Source organism: Choloepus didactylus, chromosome 21 (genome assembly GCF_015220235.1).
Source record: "Choloepus didactylus isolate mChoDid1 chromosome 21, mChoDid1.pri, whole genome shotgun sequence".
In the NCBI taxonomy this organism is placed as follows: Eukaryota; Metazoa; Chordata; class Mammalia; order Pilosa; family Megalonychidae; genus Choloepus; species Choloepus didactylus.
In genome coordinates, this window is record NC_051327.1 from 17,683,859 (window position 1) to 17,699,964 (window position 16,106).

General features: G+C 50.7%; 1 protein-coding gene across 6 annotated transcripts in view; it reads left to right on the forward strand.

Annotated features, from left to right (window-relative positions):
* The first annotated feature begins 591 nt into the window (after window positions 1–591).
* DTX2 (deltex E3 ubiquitin ligase 2) overlaps window positions 592–16,106 on the forward strand; it is a 31,217-nt gene continuing 15,702 nt past the window's right edge. For 2 of the 6 annotated variants that reach the window (XM_037814004.1, XM_037814009.1), the window contains exons 1-5: window positions 592–734; window positions 1,841–2,016; window positions 8,146–8,239; window positions 12,593–12,950; window positions 14,830–15,466. In XM_037814004.1, the coding sequence (XP_037669932.1) occupies window positions 12,683–12,950; window positions 14,830–15,466 (905 nt within the window). In that variant the 5' untranslated portion in view covers window positions 592–734; window positions 1,841–2,016; window positions 8,146–8,239; window positions 12,593–12,682. Of the gene's footprint in view, window positions 735–1,840; window positions 2,017–8,145; window positions 8,240–12,590; window positions 12,951–14,829; window positions 15,467–16,106 lie in introns of all 6 variants that reach the window. The other 4 variants (XM_037814005.1, XM_037814006.1, XM_037814007.1 and 1 more) reach the window with 4 other exon arrangements.

Genomic DNA, 16,106 nt, shown 5'->3' on the forward strand with positions numbered 1-16,106 from the left:
ACTAAATGAACTCTCTGAGATAGGCTGATCAGTTCAAAATCTCAATAATGAGCTAGTTGGCTCTCTGGGATTGGCTGTACAAATTAAAATCTTAAAAGATGAATTAGTTAGTGTTCTCGGATAGGCTGTAACCTCTGTAGTACCCAGTCAATGGGGAAACAGGGGAGGGACTTGCAAATTAGGAGTAGGAAATTTAAAGATCGCCATTCTCTTCCTCTGGCGCGCCAGTCTGCCACATGTTTGGCTGGATGCCCTATCTTGCAAGATTGTAAATAAATTCTTTTCTCCTCCAAAACCGAGTGAGCATTTATTCGCTTACAGGTACCGCTTTATTTCCGACACTGATACAACTTTTAATCCCCAGTAACTAGCACAGGGCCTGGGACTGTGTAGTACCGGTAAAAATTCTTTAAGGCGAATCAGTGAATTAATGAAGGAGTGAGTCAATGAGCGAACAGAAAGAAGAACAGATACACCTGAACAGGTGCGGGTTGGGTTCGGTTTAGCCCCCAGAAGCCCCGCCCCTCCCGGCTGCCCCGTGAGAACTACATTTCCCAAAAGGCCACGCGTCGTGGGCATGCGTACCGGAGCGCTCGGAAGCTGCGACGCTGAGTTTCACTTCGGCTGCCTTCTTAAGAGTCCGAGGCGCAGTCGGAGCCCTGCCCGAGCGGAGCCGGAGTTGCAGCCTCAGCGCCACGGCGCGCTCAGCCTGCTCGCCGCCCGCCTCAGCCTCGGTGAGAGGGGTGGGCAGGCCGCCTGCTCGTCGCCACGGCTGGGGTCCCGGGAACGGGGTGGGGAGACCGAGCCGAGCTGGGGACCGGAAGAGGGCGGGCGTGGGACTGAGGGAGGGCTGGGCCGGGGCCGGGGCCGTAGAGGAGCGCCGGGGTGAGGTCTGGGGGGACTCGGGGGACCGCTCTGCGGGCCCGGGGTCCTGGGGATGGGAGTTGGGCGGTGCTGGGTGGGAGGGTGGACGCCTGGGTGGGAGTTGAAGCGCTAGCAGGGGCAGGGGCTCGGACCCTGGGAGTTTGGGTCGGTCGCGAGGAGTGCACCCCTTTTCCCCCAGGACCTCGGACGAGAGGCGGTGGTGATATTGCCCCCGGGCAGCCTGGTTAGGGTGTGGGATCTGCTGGGGCCAGCCTCCAGGGGAAGGGCTAACTGGGGCCCGGGGCTGCGCTCTCGAGGAGTTTGCTGTTTCCCTTCTCTCAAGCGGGGTCCGCCTTCTGGGAATCTCCTGTTTCTTGGAGCCCTAGGTCAGTTTGGGGAGGTGCATAATGTATGCTGAAGAGGATTTAAAAGACTCTTCTTCTTTCTGGAGTCTGTCCTCCACGCTAGTTCCACTTCCCTAAGTGCCAACAGCAGTGGAAATAGGGTCTGTGCAGATGCATGGTCTCTTAAGAAATTCAAACCCTTCCTGCATGGCATTCTAGCTGCTCTGAAAGATAGTTCTAAAAGGTAGAATTCCTGATAGCCAAGGTCAGGGTAACTAGGTCTCGTTCAATTTGCTGTGTGACCTTCGTCAAACTTTTCCCTTCTGGTGTGTGTTTTTTTTGGGAATGCCTACCCTGCAGCCTGGCTTCTGAAGTCCTTTTAGGGCTTTCTGTGAAATGGCTCAGGTATGAAGTTGTGTGCGTGTGCTGTTTTTTAAAACTATCCCCTTGATTGTTGAGTGGGAGGAGGGAGACTATTATACCTTCTGCTCAGCTCCCAGGCTGATTGGTAAATAAAGCTGGTGGTTTCCAGCCCCCAGCTGCCACACACGGCTCCAACATCTGTGCGTTTGTTTTCACTTACTGCTGCTTCTCAATTTAAAACCTGATCATCATCTTCCTTGTTGGCAAAGGTGCCTTGGAATTTGTGTTGCTGAGTCAGCAAGCCTTCCAGATTTGCCCAGTTTTTGTTGTTCACGTTTTATATCAAGATGAGAACTCAAACAAGTCATTCCTCTTAACGATCTGGTGACTCCATCAAGAAGGGACAGTTTGTGCCAGCTCTCCAGAGGGGAAAAAAAAAAAAAAGGTGAGAGCCACGGGGACTGGGGAAGGTGGAATTTGAGGTCTTCCAGGATGAGATGGAGCTCTGGGAGTTATAGTTGATTACCAACTGTCTCAAATAAATTAAAGTGGCTATTTGCCAACAGCTTCTCCTGGTTAAGCAGGCTTAGAGGATGCTTTCCACATGTTTTCCACTTTAAGACATGCCTTTTGGGATGAAGGACACAAGTCATGATTTGTGAATTTGAACTGGAAAATTTTATTTCTTTTATCACATTCACCTTTACTGGGTGCCTCCTTTGTGTTCGGCATGTGCTGGCTGCCGGGGGGACAGTGATAGGAGACAAGATCTCTGCCCTCTGAGAGCTCATTGTTTGGTGGGAACAGTCGGTGATAAGGTATTGTCAGTGTGTTACACATGGGGGTGGGGGTGGGGTGGAGAGGCTTCTTGTAGGCGGTGAGAGCCAGTTGTTGAAGGAGGAGCAGGGCTTAGAAGGTATGGGGAAGTAGCCTGGTAGATTCAGCAAATGCAGTCATGAAGCAAGTGGTGCTTCTGGAGCGCTGTAGGTAGTTCATTGTGGCTGGAGCAACAAGAGGTGGGTAGGGGTAGAGGAAACTGGAAAGGGAGCACAGGGCTGATACGGATGGTTAGTGGCCATGCCATGGGTCTGGGGAGCTGAAGGATTTTGAGCAGAGGAATTCCTCACGGGGTGTTTTGAAAACGCGCACACACACAGGGAAGTGTGGAATGGATTAGACTGGATTATTCTCTTTGCTCTTAAGCTGCCTGATTCACCTCTCCATTCTCTGGCCTGTCTTGTTGACCGTCTCCTTACACCGTGTCAGCTGCTAATAGAAAGGAGACAGATGTGAGGGCCCCTCAGGTGCTCGTGGTCCAGGAGGGAAAATGAACATAGAGAACTGGGTTTATTTTATTGGAGGTGCAGCTTAAATTGGGCCTTGGAAGTACGGGTAGGTTGATGATGGGTGGTCAGGTGAGGGGAGTTCTGGGTAGAGCAGAGGCGTGCTCATGGGGGAGCCCTGGATGTGGATGGGGGATGGCGAGTTATAACTTAAACTCTCTTGGAGGGGCTGGAAAGGAGGAGGTGACGATGAAGAGGGTACCAAACGGAAGTGCACTGGCAGATGCTGTTGGCAGGGCGGGAGGGACCAGATTATGATGGCCTTCCAATGACAACCTCAGGACTTATTCTGGAGACCCAGGGCAGGTGTGGGAGAGACAGAATCGGGACCTTGGTCTTGCACCTGTACCTGAGGTGGACCAGAAGGAGAGAGAGGAGATGGAGAAGCCAGGTGGGTGGGGAGTACTCAATGAAGGTGAGAGGTGCCAAAGTCCCAGCCAGATGCTCCAGATGCTCGCAGTGGGGGTTGAGGAGGTGAGGAGGGGATGGGGTGGGGGGCAGTCCAAGGGGAGGCTGAGGCCGCTGCTGGGCTGTGGGAAGAAGGTTGAGGAGACGCTGGAATCCCAGGTTTTTCCGTTTATCCCCCCCTCCCCCCCTGCCTGGGGGCAAAGTGGAGCCAGGGAATCCAGGAGGAAAAGGAGTGTTAGGAAGGAAGATGAGTTTGGCTTCAGACATGTCCAAGGTACCTAAGAGTCCACCAGGGAATGGGGCCACGGGCTGGGGAGAAAAGTCATTCATTCATTCCACAAATGCTTTCAGAAGTTCTGCGTGCCAGGGCTTGTGCCTGGAGTTAAACATTCTTTTTCTGTGTTAGTTTTAATTTTTGCCTCAGGTACAGAGAAGTCGATTAATATGCACTCATTAGTGTTCATGCATGGCCTGCTTTTATTTAGTAGGTTAATTTTAATAATGTATTAAGCATCTGTGATGCAACCACCCAAAACAAAAGCTGGGATCTTGAACTAAAGTATACATCTAACCATTTGATTGTTTTTCTCTGTCCCATTCTGGGGTAAACATCATCTCTCCACTTCCTGTATAGTTCTATCGAATCTATGTGTATTTCTAAGGAAAGTAAAAAATATTATATTGCTAAGATTTACCCATTTTATTGCATGTCATGTGGTTCATTTATTTTGACCACTGAATAATATTCCATGGTGTGGACACATCACAGTTTAGTCATCTGATCTTCCATTGATTTTTTTTTTTAGTTGTTTCCATTTAGTTGTTCCCGGGTTTTTGTTACTGCACACTTACTGCTGTGAACATTTTCATGCATGTCTCCATGTACATGTACAAGAGTTTTCCTTGGGTATAATCTTAGATGTGGCATTGCTGGGTCATAGGGTAGATGAATGTTCAACTTTAGTAGACATTGCCCAACTGTTCTCTGAAGGGGTTGTACCAATTTACTGTCCTGCCAACAGCAGTGTGTGGGACTTCAGATTGCATCACATCCTTGCCAACACTTAATGTGGATGGATGTTTTAAAATTTTTGCCAGTTGAATGGGTATAAAATTGAATCTTTGGGGTCTTGATTTCCATGTCCCTGAACCATGACATTGAATGCCTCTTCATCCGTTAATTGGCCATATGTGTTTTCTGTGAAATATTTGGTCATGTCCTTTGCCAGTTTTTCTGTGAGGTTCTTTGTGCATCTTTTTTTTAATTGATTTGTAGGAGCTCTTTATGTATTCTTTGGTTAGAATCCTTTATCTGGATTGCAAGTATCTTCTCCCAGCTTGTTAACTTGGCTTTCCACTTTCTTTCTTTTTTTTTTTTTTTTTAATGCAATTTTACTGAGATATAATCACATAACATACAATCATTCAAAGTGTACAATCATTTGTTTACAGTATTGTCATATAGTTCTGCATTCATCACCACAGTCAAACTTTGAATATTTTCATTATCCAAAAAATAAAATAAAGATTAAAATAAGAAAGAACATCTAAAACATCCCGTTTGCCTCCCCCCTCATTGTTCATTTACTTTTTTTAATACAGTTTGAGATACATACACACAACTACAGTCATCCACAGTATACAATCGATCATTCACAGCATCATCATACATTTGTGCGTTCATCACTAGACTCAATTTTTGAACCTTTTCCTTACTCCAAAATAAAAGTAAAAGCAAAAAAGAACACCCCAGACCTTCACCCTCCATCCCACCCTATTCTTCATCTAATTTTTGTCCCCATTTTTCCATTCATTTGTCCCTACACTGGATAAGGGGAGTGCGAGCCACAAGGTTTTCACAATCACACAGTCACACTGTGCAAGCTACATAGTTATATAATTGTCTTCAAGAATCAAGGTCACTGGGTTGCAGTTCAACAGCTTCAGTAGCCATTCCGACACACCAAAAACTAAAAAGTGTTATCTGTATAGTGCATCAGAATACCCTCCCGAGTGACCTCTTGACTCCATTTGAAATCTCTCAGCCACTGGAACCTTATTTTGTTTTATCTGTCTTCCCGTTTTTGGTCGAGAAGATCCTCTCAATCCCACAGTGCTGGGTCCAGGCTCATCTCCAGGAGTCATTTCCTATGTTGCCAGGGGGATTTGCATCCCTGGGAGTCATGTCCCACGTAATGGGGAGGGTAGGCTTTCCACTTTCTTTAAGGTATCTTTTGATGATCAACCGTTCTTAAGTTTATTTCTTTTTTATTTCTACTCAGTGTATTTTGTCTTGTTTGAAACAGCTTCTGCTGAACTTAAGCTTTGCCTTTGAGGAGCTTATGCTGTAGTGGAGGGGACAGACAGGTAATTGCACTCACGTGTCATTTGGACCTTGATGGTTAAAAGCAGCCATTTCTCCTGTGAGGGGGAAAGAGTGAGTGTAGGAAGGATTTCATGGGTGGAGAGTCTCAAGCTGGAATTAAAGAGATGAGTAAGTGGATGGGTGGAGGGTGGACATTCTAAGTGAGAGGTGAGGGGCAAGAAACAGCCTGGTCAGTTCCGGGCACTGCCAGGTGATCCTTATGGCTGGAGCAGGGGGTTGGAGGGGCTCAGGAAGGGCATCACGAGGACAGGGTTGGGTGATCCATGGGCTGGAGGTTACTGTGGGAACGGGTGAGCAGGTCCAGGGGGAGTGTAGGGAAGGAAGGAAGGTAGGCTGGGCCCTTTTGATTGCCTGATCCAGGGAAAGCATCAGCTGCTGGCATGGCTCTGGGAAGCAGCTGGGGTACCTGAGCGTGGGCCCTGAGAGGCCACCTGCTGTTCTCCAGGATGCTGTGTTTCATCTTCAAGTTTGGGGCAAAGGCTGACGTGTCTGCGGAGGGCAGGGTGGGTCAGTGGTGAGTCTTGCCAGAGGCATAAGTTTACTCCTTCTCCTTGATAGAGAACTGGGTTCAGAGAAGTATTTCTCTACAATAGGACAGTGGGAGGACAATGATGAATGTCGTAGAGGCAGTAGGGAGGGGCTTGGCAAACTGTGACTCGTGGGCCCAATCTAGGCCACCGCCTGTTTTTTTTTCTTCAGAAGGTTATCTGGGGACCCAGCCGCGTGTACTCGTTTACACCTGGGCTAGCGCTGTTTCTTCTGCAGGCAGAGAGTTGAGTGGTTGTGACGCGTGGTCCACAAAACCTAAACTCTTTGCTTTCTGACCCTTTACAGGAGCAGTTTGCCCACCCTGCGGTAGGGAGTTGTGGTGCCTGGTGCCCTGAAGAGGGTGTACCAGGCACTGCTCTGGCTCAGCCACTTGCTGCTGGGGGAGGTTGTGGATCTAGGGCAGGCCCACGACTGTTGCTGTAGCTTTTAGGTTTTCAAGAGAAGCTGGAAGTCTGGATTTTTTCCTATGGTGAATATTCCAATTTTAAAACACTGACACTTAAAAAAACAGTAGGCCAAGCAAACACAGCTGCAGGTCCATTGGTCCAGCATCAGGTTACCTTTCTGCGTGGGTGGGTACATACCAGGACGTGGGGAACAGATTTGGGCATACTTAGTACCTGTGTATTCTTAGCAAGTTGCTTGTCTTCCTTTGCCTTGCTTTTCATTTGTAAATGGGATATTCCTGGGGCAGGTATCAGGTTGGCGAGGATTGTTTAAGAACAATTTTTACTGTACTCAGCACCAGGCCTGGCGCAGTCAGCCCTCCAATGGTGGCCATGGCCGTGACTACTCTTCCTCTACCTGTCACTGCTTCTGGTGCTCCCCATTTTGACCCTTGGTGGTCCCAAGCCTGGGATCAGCCCCCCGACTAACTGCAGAAGGTTGGGATACTCTTGGCAAGGAAGAAGCTGCCGTTCCTTGGTGCTGGCGGAGGGGGTTGCCCACAAGGCTGTCACGGGTTGCTGGGGCCTGCACCCTGCCTGCCCTGTGGCTCTCTGAGCCCCATTTGGAAAGTTCTACTCTGACCTGCCCCTGGAAGGCTCAAGTTGGATACCAGCCAAGGAGAGGAGCTGCTTCCCTTCCAGCCACCTGGCATGCAAGGGACAAATCACGTGTTGGTTTTCCTCCATCTCTTGGAAGCCTGGTAACACCAGGTGGCAGTGGCTTGAAGTGGTCTCTTTTCAAGAGAAAAACCCGATATTAAAATGGTGCAGTCCAGGCATTTTCTTGGGACTCAGGGAAAGGGAGTTATGAGTCTGTTGGCCAGGAGGTGATGTGATTCTTAGACTAGTTACTGGGTGAGATCCCACCTGGGTAGTGGTAGCTGCCTAATGTAATGATGCCAAGTAACGATGCTCTGGTTTGGTTGATATTTACAGTCTATTAAGTATTGCATTTTAAAGAGTAGTTTCCCCCTCCTGCCAGAACAGAAGTAATACTTTTTCACTTTAGAAAATGTAAAAAATTCAGATACTTAAGCAGAATAAAAGGTCTCCTATAGTTTCTCTACTCAAAGAAGGCCGTGCTTAACATTTTGGTACATTTCTGTCTCATTTTCTCCGTGTATTTCTTTTACAAAGTTGAAGTAGGGCTGCAGTGAATATAGTGATGTAGAAGTTTTCTCTAATTTCCTTAAGATAGATTCTTAATTATTGGGTCGAAGGAAGTGAACATTTTTAAACTTCTTGACACATATTACCAAATTATTTTTGAGAAAGGTTTTACCCTTTCCATCAGTATGAAGTCTCAGTATACCAGCCAGCACTGAGTATTGTAATTAAGTTATTTTTACTAATTTGATAGGCAAGAAATAGTATTCCATGGTTTCTAATGAAAAACAATTTTCTCATGGAATAGAATGTTTTTTTGATATGTTTGTGCATAGGATTTGACTTTCCCAGGTCTTGGGGCGGCTTCCTGACAGCGCGCCAGGTGGCTGTGCGGTGAGAAGTCTCTGAAGGTCCTGCTCCAGTTCACAGGTGAGCCTCGCAGGTCAGCTAGAGGCGGGGGCAGCGTGTGGAGTTTAAGGCCTGTGCATCTTTGCAAGGGTCCGAGAGAGGGGCAGCTTAGAAAATAGGACTTGAAGAGTGAGCTGGGGTGAGTTTGGAAGAGTCAGTCCCTAGAGAAGTCCAAAGGGAATTGAGTGATGGTGGCAAACATGCAGATCCAGAGTTGAGAAGAGGCTTTTGACATCACCTGGGCTCGCAGGTTTCCACCCTATGGTCCTCAGGATCTCATGCTCTGCAGAGGAGCTTCGTGGGGGAGAAGCAGGAGGGGCGGCCCAGCTCTGTGTCGCAAAGAATGCCCCATGACGTTGCGTCTTACGGGTTGAGGGGCAGTGTATAGTCACACTTGGCAAAGAGTTCTCAACCTGCCTGAGTCATAAAGCCTCGAGAGAGACAGTGACTGTCCTGAGGTCACTGAGCCTGTGGGAGACTGACAGAGGACTCCGCAAAGAGCGCCCCATGCCCTGCTTGCTGCTTGTGAGCCAAGGGGAGGGTTCTGACAGCCCTGGTCTCCCCAGGGACAAGCAGAGGGAGGCCATGCAGCAAGGCAATGAGGACTGCAGCTTGGACTGCGCCTCGGCCACGCTGCTGCAGACCTTGGAGGCCTTGAGGGGTGGATGGTTTGCCCCTGTACTGCGGGCTGAGTGTGCATCCAACCCCCCAGCTGGGGTCCGAGTCCCCGTTCAGACCCCTACTCGGGGCCTTCTTCCCAGAGGCCACCAGCTGTGGTGGGATCCCCTGGAGGTGCCCAGTTAGGATGGTTTTCGCCCAGATTCTTTTGCCAGCTCACGTCCTGATAAAGCTTTTCCAAATCTCTGGGAATAGAAAGTCTCTTGGATACATGTACCTTGTTCCTTTCTTGTGAAAATGCCTCTCAAGTAAGTGGCTGCAGCCCTCTCCTGCCTCCACAGGCAGTGCCGGGGACAGGCGTTTGTGATGAGGGGACCCCAGGGGGGACAGGATGTCCCCGTCCCCAGGTCAGAGTTCTTAATGTTTTTTACAAAGAACTTTGGTCTGATGGTAAGAAGTAATACATCATTGTAGAACTTTTGAAAGTACAGTAAGAGGTAAAGGAAAATAATCCATAATTCTGTCAACTCTATTAACAGTTGTTTCCCTTGCCGCCTTTTAAAAATGAGTTTATGTAACTACCAAACTCCAACCCAGCAGTCTGGACTCCTGAAGACAATTATATAATAATGTAGATTACAAGGGGTGACAGTGTGATTGTGAAGACCTTGTGGATCACACCCCCTTTATCTAGTGTATGGATGAGTAGAAAAATGGGAATAAAAACTAAAGGACAAATGGGGTGGGATGGGGGGATGATTTGGGTGTCCTTTCTTCACTTTTATTTTTTATTCTGGTTCTGGTTCTTTCTGATGTAAGGAAAATGTTCAGCGATAGACTGTGGTGATGAACGCATAACTATGTTATCATACTGTGGACAGTGGATTGTATATCATGGATGATTGTATGGTGTGTGACTGTATTTCAATAAAACTGAATTTAATTTAAAAAAAAAAAAGAAAAGAAAAAAATGAGTTTATGTAAAATAGGAAGAACATGGGTGTTACGGTTGACAGACTGTCTGACTTGGGTAAATTCTTCATTCTGGGGGCCGTGGTGTCCTCGGTTTAAAGGGAGAGGCCCTTTCTCGCAGGGCCGCTGTGGAGGCACCAGGCGGAGTGATGGCCACTTCAGAGGCGCTCAGAAAATGGCATGTGCACTGCCGTCCCCCAGACTTTTAACTCGTCGTGAGCATCACTGTAGGTCCCTGCACCTCTTGTAGATGACTCGTGTCCATCTCTAGAATGTACCATCGCCTTTTAATGCATTTGCTTATTGTAAGGTGTTTGGGGTTGCCTCCAGATCGGAGCTTTTTTCCCCAGCTAATTATAATAATCTTTATCATCAAAAACACCCTCAGTAGCCCCCTTCATTACGAGTTGAAACAAGTTAGGTATTTGAACTGCTGTTTAAAGATGGCTGAGGTTGTCATGGAGAACGGGGGTGTCAATACGGCAACTGTATTGCGTGTGATCGCTGTGTTCACGTGGAACACCACTGGGTGTTTCTGGGCACCGACTCAGACTTGCCCTGGTCCCCCTGGAGCAGAAGGCTCCCCTCTCCTTGGTCCTCTGGTGTTTCAGATCTTCTGGGATGGGGGCTTTGAAGAGCTGCAGCCCCAGTGGGGGAGACACCAAGGATACCAGGAAATGCCACTGACCCTTTTTCCTGTGGGTGAGGGGTCCAAGGGCTCAGAAGAGGGGATGCCATGGTTGAGTCTGGAAAGTTGGGAGTGTTTGCTTGGGGGTGTAGGTGGAGAGAGCAGGCTGGGAGACCAACAAGATTGATGGCTGGGAGGCGGGAGGTGGCTCAGAACATTTGGGGACTTGCTAGAATCCGTTATGGCTGGACGTGAGGTACTGAGGGAGGAGGGTGTGGTAGGAGTGGGGACAGTGGCCTATTGTGGAAGGGCTGGTGTGCTTTTATAAAGTCTTCTGGGCCTTCAGTACCCTGCCAGGGCCTGAGCCATGGCGGGCTTCCATGTCAAGCTTTAACTGAAGTTTCGACTGTGTTTCTCAGGCCGTTTGGCCAAGTTCTGTGAGTTGGTTCACCTAGGGATGTGTGGACATGTCGATGCCGGGGGGGGTCTGGCTGCCTGAGAAATGAATGGCACTTGGCAGGAGGCTTCAGGTGAGGGCTCGGGGGTAATTGGCTTTGAAACCAGTCCTGTGATTTGTAGCTGGATGTGATTTCAGAGATGTCTAATTGTAGGCACTGCGCTAAGCTGTCCATCCAGCCCAAGGGTGCCCCAGGTCTGATCCTCCAGGGTGGGAGGTTTGTGCTTTTTTTGGAGGAATTGGCAGCCCGGTGGCAAGCCTGGCTCCCATAGGTGTGCTCAGGCTGATCACAGGCCTGACTCACCTGTGTTCTCATGCTGTGGCATCCAGTATCGCCCTTTGCCGCCACTCCTTGCCCAGACTCGAGGGGGTGGGTAGGTAGTTGCAAAGGAAGGGGGCCAAGATTGGTTGAGTGTCTGCTGTCTGCCTGGCACGGTTCTGAGTGCTTTCTCTGAAAAGCAGTTAGGTCAGTTGGCGGTATCTCCATTTTAAAAACGGAATAGAGAAAGCTCAGAGAGCTTAAGTAACTTCATCAGGACGATACAGCAAGTTTGCAGTAGCGCTGGCACTAGAGCCCGTGCCTGTTCATCTCCACATGCTGCTCCAGAGCTGCCGTCCTCCTCGTGCAGGTGGCCTCGGCTTTCTTGGTGAAACCCTGAAGGTGTTGTGTGATGCAAGAGCCTGGAATCCCAGCCTCATTACTCGTCTCGTGATCATATGAAAGTCACTGCAGCTGCCTGGGTCTCAGTTTCCACATCTGCAAAATGGAGATAAAATTTGACATGTGTCCCTGAGGGGATTGTTCTAGGAATCAGAGTGGATCCTGTGAGCTCCGGGGTCCTGCAGGGATGTGCTGGGACAGCTGAGGGCACTTGGTGCTTGAGGTGGTTCCTTTCTCCTGTCCCCTGCCCTAAGGGGTCTGTTGGTGGAGCCCCAGGGAGGGTTCATGCTGAGCCTGCCTCTGTAGCAAAATGGGCGTTGGAGCCAGATTGATCTGAGTTTGCTCTCCGTGCTGCCACTTAGTACATGTGTGACCCCGAGTGAGTCCCTTGGCCTCCTTAAGCCTCGGTTTCATTATCCACAAAATGGGAGTAATGCCACCCGGCCAGCCGGTAGCCTTAAGTAGGACAGGCACAGTTGGTGTTTGCCACTAAATGCCGGTCCCTACCTTTCTCTGTGAGCTGGAGATCTGGGGCCCTGATGGAGGGCATTTGCAGACCTCGTTTCTCATTTGACCTGCTGAAGGCACATCAGAGAATCATCTTCTATGTTCCTTCAGCCATGATCTGATCTGATACATATATAACACGTACTGCATGTCAGGTCCTGTGCCGGGTGCTGGAGAAGCAGCTGTGAATGAGGCAGACTTGTCAGGCTGCTGCCCTCATGGTGCTTCCAGCCTGGTGGGGTGTGTCATACCCACACACGTGGTCACTACACTTCTGATCGGTGTCACAAAGGAGAAGTGCTGGGTGTGGGGAGATCATGTGACAGTGGCTGGGGAAAGCTGCCCTCGGTGACCCAGGCCAGGCCTGAGGGAGGAGCTGGATTCACCAGTGGGAGAGGGTGGGGTCGGGGTGACCGGAAGAACGTTTGTGTTGCCCTTCCACTGTTAGGAAAAAGAGCTACTGTGGAAAAGCATGACTTTCTTTTCCCCCTGATGTCATGGATAACTGCCTTGTGTCTGTCCCGTTTACAGGTCTGCGGGGGGGCACTGGGAAATGAACCCGAGGCTCCAGCCCAGAGTGCTCTGACGCAGATTGGGAAAGCAGAGGGAGTCCTGGGGAAGATGGCCATGGCCCCAAGCCCTTCCCTGGCTCAGGTGTACACCAGCCCCGTGGCAGTGGCTGTGTGGGAATGGCAGGATGAGCTGGGCACCTGGCACCCTTACAGCGCCACCGTCTGCAGCTACATCGAGCAGCAGTTTGTCCAGCAGAAGGGCCAGCGCTTTGGGCTGGGAAGCCTGACCCACAGCATCCCCTTAGGCCAGGCTGACCCCTTGCTGGCCCCTTACATCATCGACCTCCCCAGCTGGACCCAGTTCCGCCAGGACACCGGTGAGACGCTTCCTTCCTTTTAGGACTTCTCTGAGCGCCTGGTTTGGGCTGGGTGCCGTGCTGGGTGTTGGGGTCACAGAAGTGAACCACAGAGCTGCAGACGGGAGGCAGGTGCTGCGAACAAGAACAGGTGCTGCACGGTGTGAACTGGACCCCTTGGTAGTAGAGGGTGCTCTGAGAGCCCCTTTCCCCGCGCCTGCAGAGATCCGAGGGGCTTGTAGGCCGGCAGCCTGTCATGGCCATGGTGCTGCCTGGCAGACAAGAGGGCCTGGTGCTGAGTTCTGGCTGCACCACCTGAGAGCCGTGGGACCCAGAGCAGGTTTCTGCAGTCCCCTGTGCATGTGTGTTGGCTTTGTGTTTGTTTTCTTAAAACTGCAGTGTGTTTTGATGAGTGTTACTGAGAATGGGGCCACCATGTTCTTCCTCCCAGAGCTGCACCCTGTGCTTCTGGGGTTCTCAACCTGGGGCAGTTTTTCTCGCACACACCCCTGCCAGGGATATTTGGCAATGTTTGGTGATGTTTTTGATGTCACGACTGTGTGTGTGTGTGGGACGGCTGCTCGTGGCATCTGCCTGGGAATGCTGCTACACTTCCTGCACACACAGGAAAAGGCCCCCATAACCAAGAATTTTCTGGCCCAAATTGTCAGTAGCACCGAGGTGGAGAAACCCTGCCATTATCCCTGTCAGCAGCATCTGAGAGTCTTTAAACAACCACGGCTCCCAGTCAGTAGGTGCAGTGACAGGCCCGGCCTTCCTGATATTTGCAGACAGCTGAGAAAGAGCAAACGAGATAAGTACACAAACTGTGTAACACAGTAGATGGCAGTTAAGTGCCAGGAAGAAAAACAAATCAGGGAACGAGGGTATAAAGTTTGTTCTTTGTTCTTGGGAGAGGTTGATTTGAAGCTGGAGGGCAGGTGGCCAGGTCACTGAGGACTGAAGACAGACTGGAAGGAAGGCAGTGGGGGGGCGGGGTGTGTGGGCTCCAGACCCTGGAAGGGGCCTTGGCCTGGGGCAGAGGAGCCATACAACCTGACACAGGGCCCCAGGCCCTTGGCTGCCTTGGAGGGACAGTGGGGTGGGGGTGGGTGGGGGCAGCAGACGGGGGAGCAGCTAGAAGGTAGTTGCAGTACTCCATCTTTTGGTAAGTGCTGTTGGCAGTGTGGCCCAAACTGCTGGTTGCTTTTTTTTTCACTCCTTGATTTTCAGGTTTGGTTTATTATGCAACCATAGGGCAGTGACTGCCACTTGAGAAGCTGAAGCAAACGGTATATCCATGTGAGAGAGAATTACGTTAATAATTAATGAGTTTTACAGAATTTTAGAAACACAGGAAACGCTTATAGCCCACCATATGAAAATACCAGGAAATGTTTTCAGTGTGATTTTCAACTACCTAAATATATGTGCCTAGAAGATTTGATGGGGAAGAAATGTGTATATTGTGTGCATGCTTTTCTCTTGATGGTTGAATTATGGATGATTTAATTTTTTTACTTTTGTTTTTAATTTTTTAAATCTGTAGACATAGGTTTCATCATTTGAAATATTATTTTAAAAACCTTTTACGTCTGAGCCCCAGCTTTTCTTTGACCAAAACTTTTGACATGGCCCTTTCCTGCCGGGCAGTGTTGCTGACCCCCTCTGCCACTTGCTTCCTTTGGGCCCCAGTTATGTTACCTCTAGAGAGCTCCCTACCCTTCACCCCCAAATTTGGAAAGAATAACCAATGCCAGTTATTAGAGAAGTGTGAAAGCCTCTACAGTGGGATTGCACTTGTTTCTTTTGGTGGTAGCATAAAGAATTGCACAGTCCCCCTTGCTGTCAGGGGCGGGCAGATGAGCTGTGTGTGTGTGTGCCCTTCCTTTCACAACAGGCACCATGCGGGCTGTGCGGAGGCACCTGTTCCCCCAGCACTCGGCCCCAGGCCGGGGCATCGTCTGGGAGTGGCTGGGCGACGATGGCTCCTGGATGGCCTACGAAGCCAGCGTCTGTGATTACCTGGAGCAGCAGGTGGCCAGGGGCACCCAGCTCGTGGACTTGGCTCCCCTGGGGTACAACTACACCGTCAACTACGCTACCCACACGCAGACCAACAAGATTTCAAGCTTCTGCCGTAGCGTGCGGCGCCAAGCAGGGCCCAGCTACCCGGTGACCACCGTCATCGCCCTGCCGGGCCACTCGGGAGTCGCCTGCTCTTGCCACCAGTGCCTCAGCGGTGGCGGGACTGGCCCCGTGTCAGGCCGCTACCGCCACTCCATGACCAACCTCCCCACGTACCCTGTCCCCCAGGCCCCCCACAGGACCACTGCTGTCTTTGGGGCCCACCAGTCCTTTGCCCCGTACAGCAAGCCCTCACTCTTTGGGGCTCGCTCTGCACCTAGGCTGAACACCACCAGCTCCTTGGGTGGGGCACCTCCCACCCTGGGGAACCAGCCCCTCTACCGCTCCAGCCTCTCCCACCTGGGCCTGCAGCACCCACTCCCAGGACCCTTCACTTTCAGTGGAACAAGGTATCTTCCAGTCTGCTACTGCTGGTTGTCTGTCTGTCCACCCTGCTTGCCTGATCAGCAGGCTTTGGTTCTGCTTTTACTTGGCTGGAAAGATGCATCCAGATCCCTGCAGATGTGGCACCTGTCCCTGGGGCTGTGCCTGCCACCTCCTCTCATTTGCACCTGCCACAGGGTTGCTGAGGTGCCGCAGCTGACACACGGCGCCTGCCTCCCCTCTGGTTATTACTCGGGTTCTGCTAGTTACCACACTGGGGTTAAACTGTAGACCTTTCATTCGCTCCCGAGCAGAGGGCCCTCTCTGGAGAGTGAAGTCTAAGACCTTCTTGCCCTGCTGGTGTGCCTCATGGCTAGTGCTGGTGCACTTAAAACGCTTCAGCATATTCAGCATCTCCCCCAGTGTGCCAGACACTGAAGCTACAGAGATGGCAGGTCGAGTTCTTAGCCCAGAGTCCAGTACAGGGGAGGGCCGGGAGCCCAGGGTGTCGAGGAGACAGTGGAGTATGTGTGGAGTGGTCGCAGGTAACGGAGATGGGGAGGATAGCCCAGGGCGTCTCGGAGAGCTCTCTGCACCTGGAGAGATGATGAGGTAATAGGCCCCGTCCAGACCAGGAGGCATTTGAAAGTGAGAGAACCCACTGGG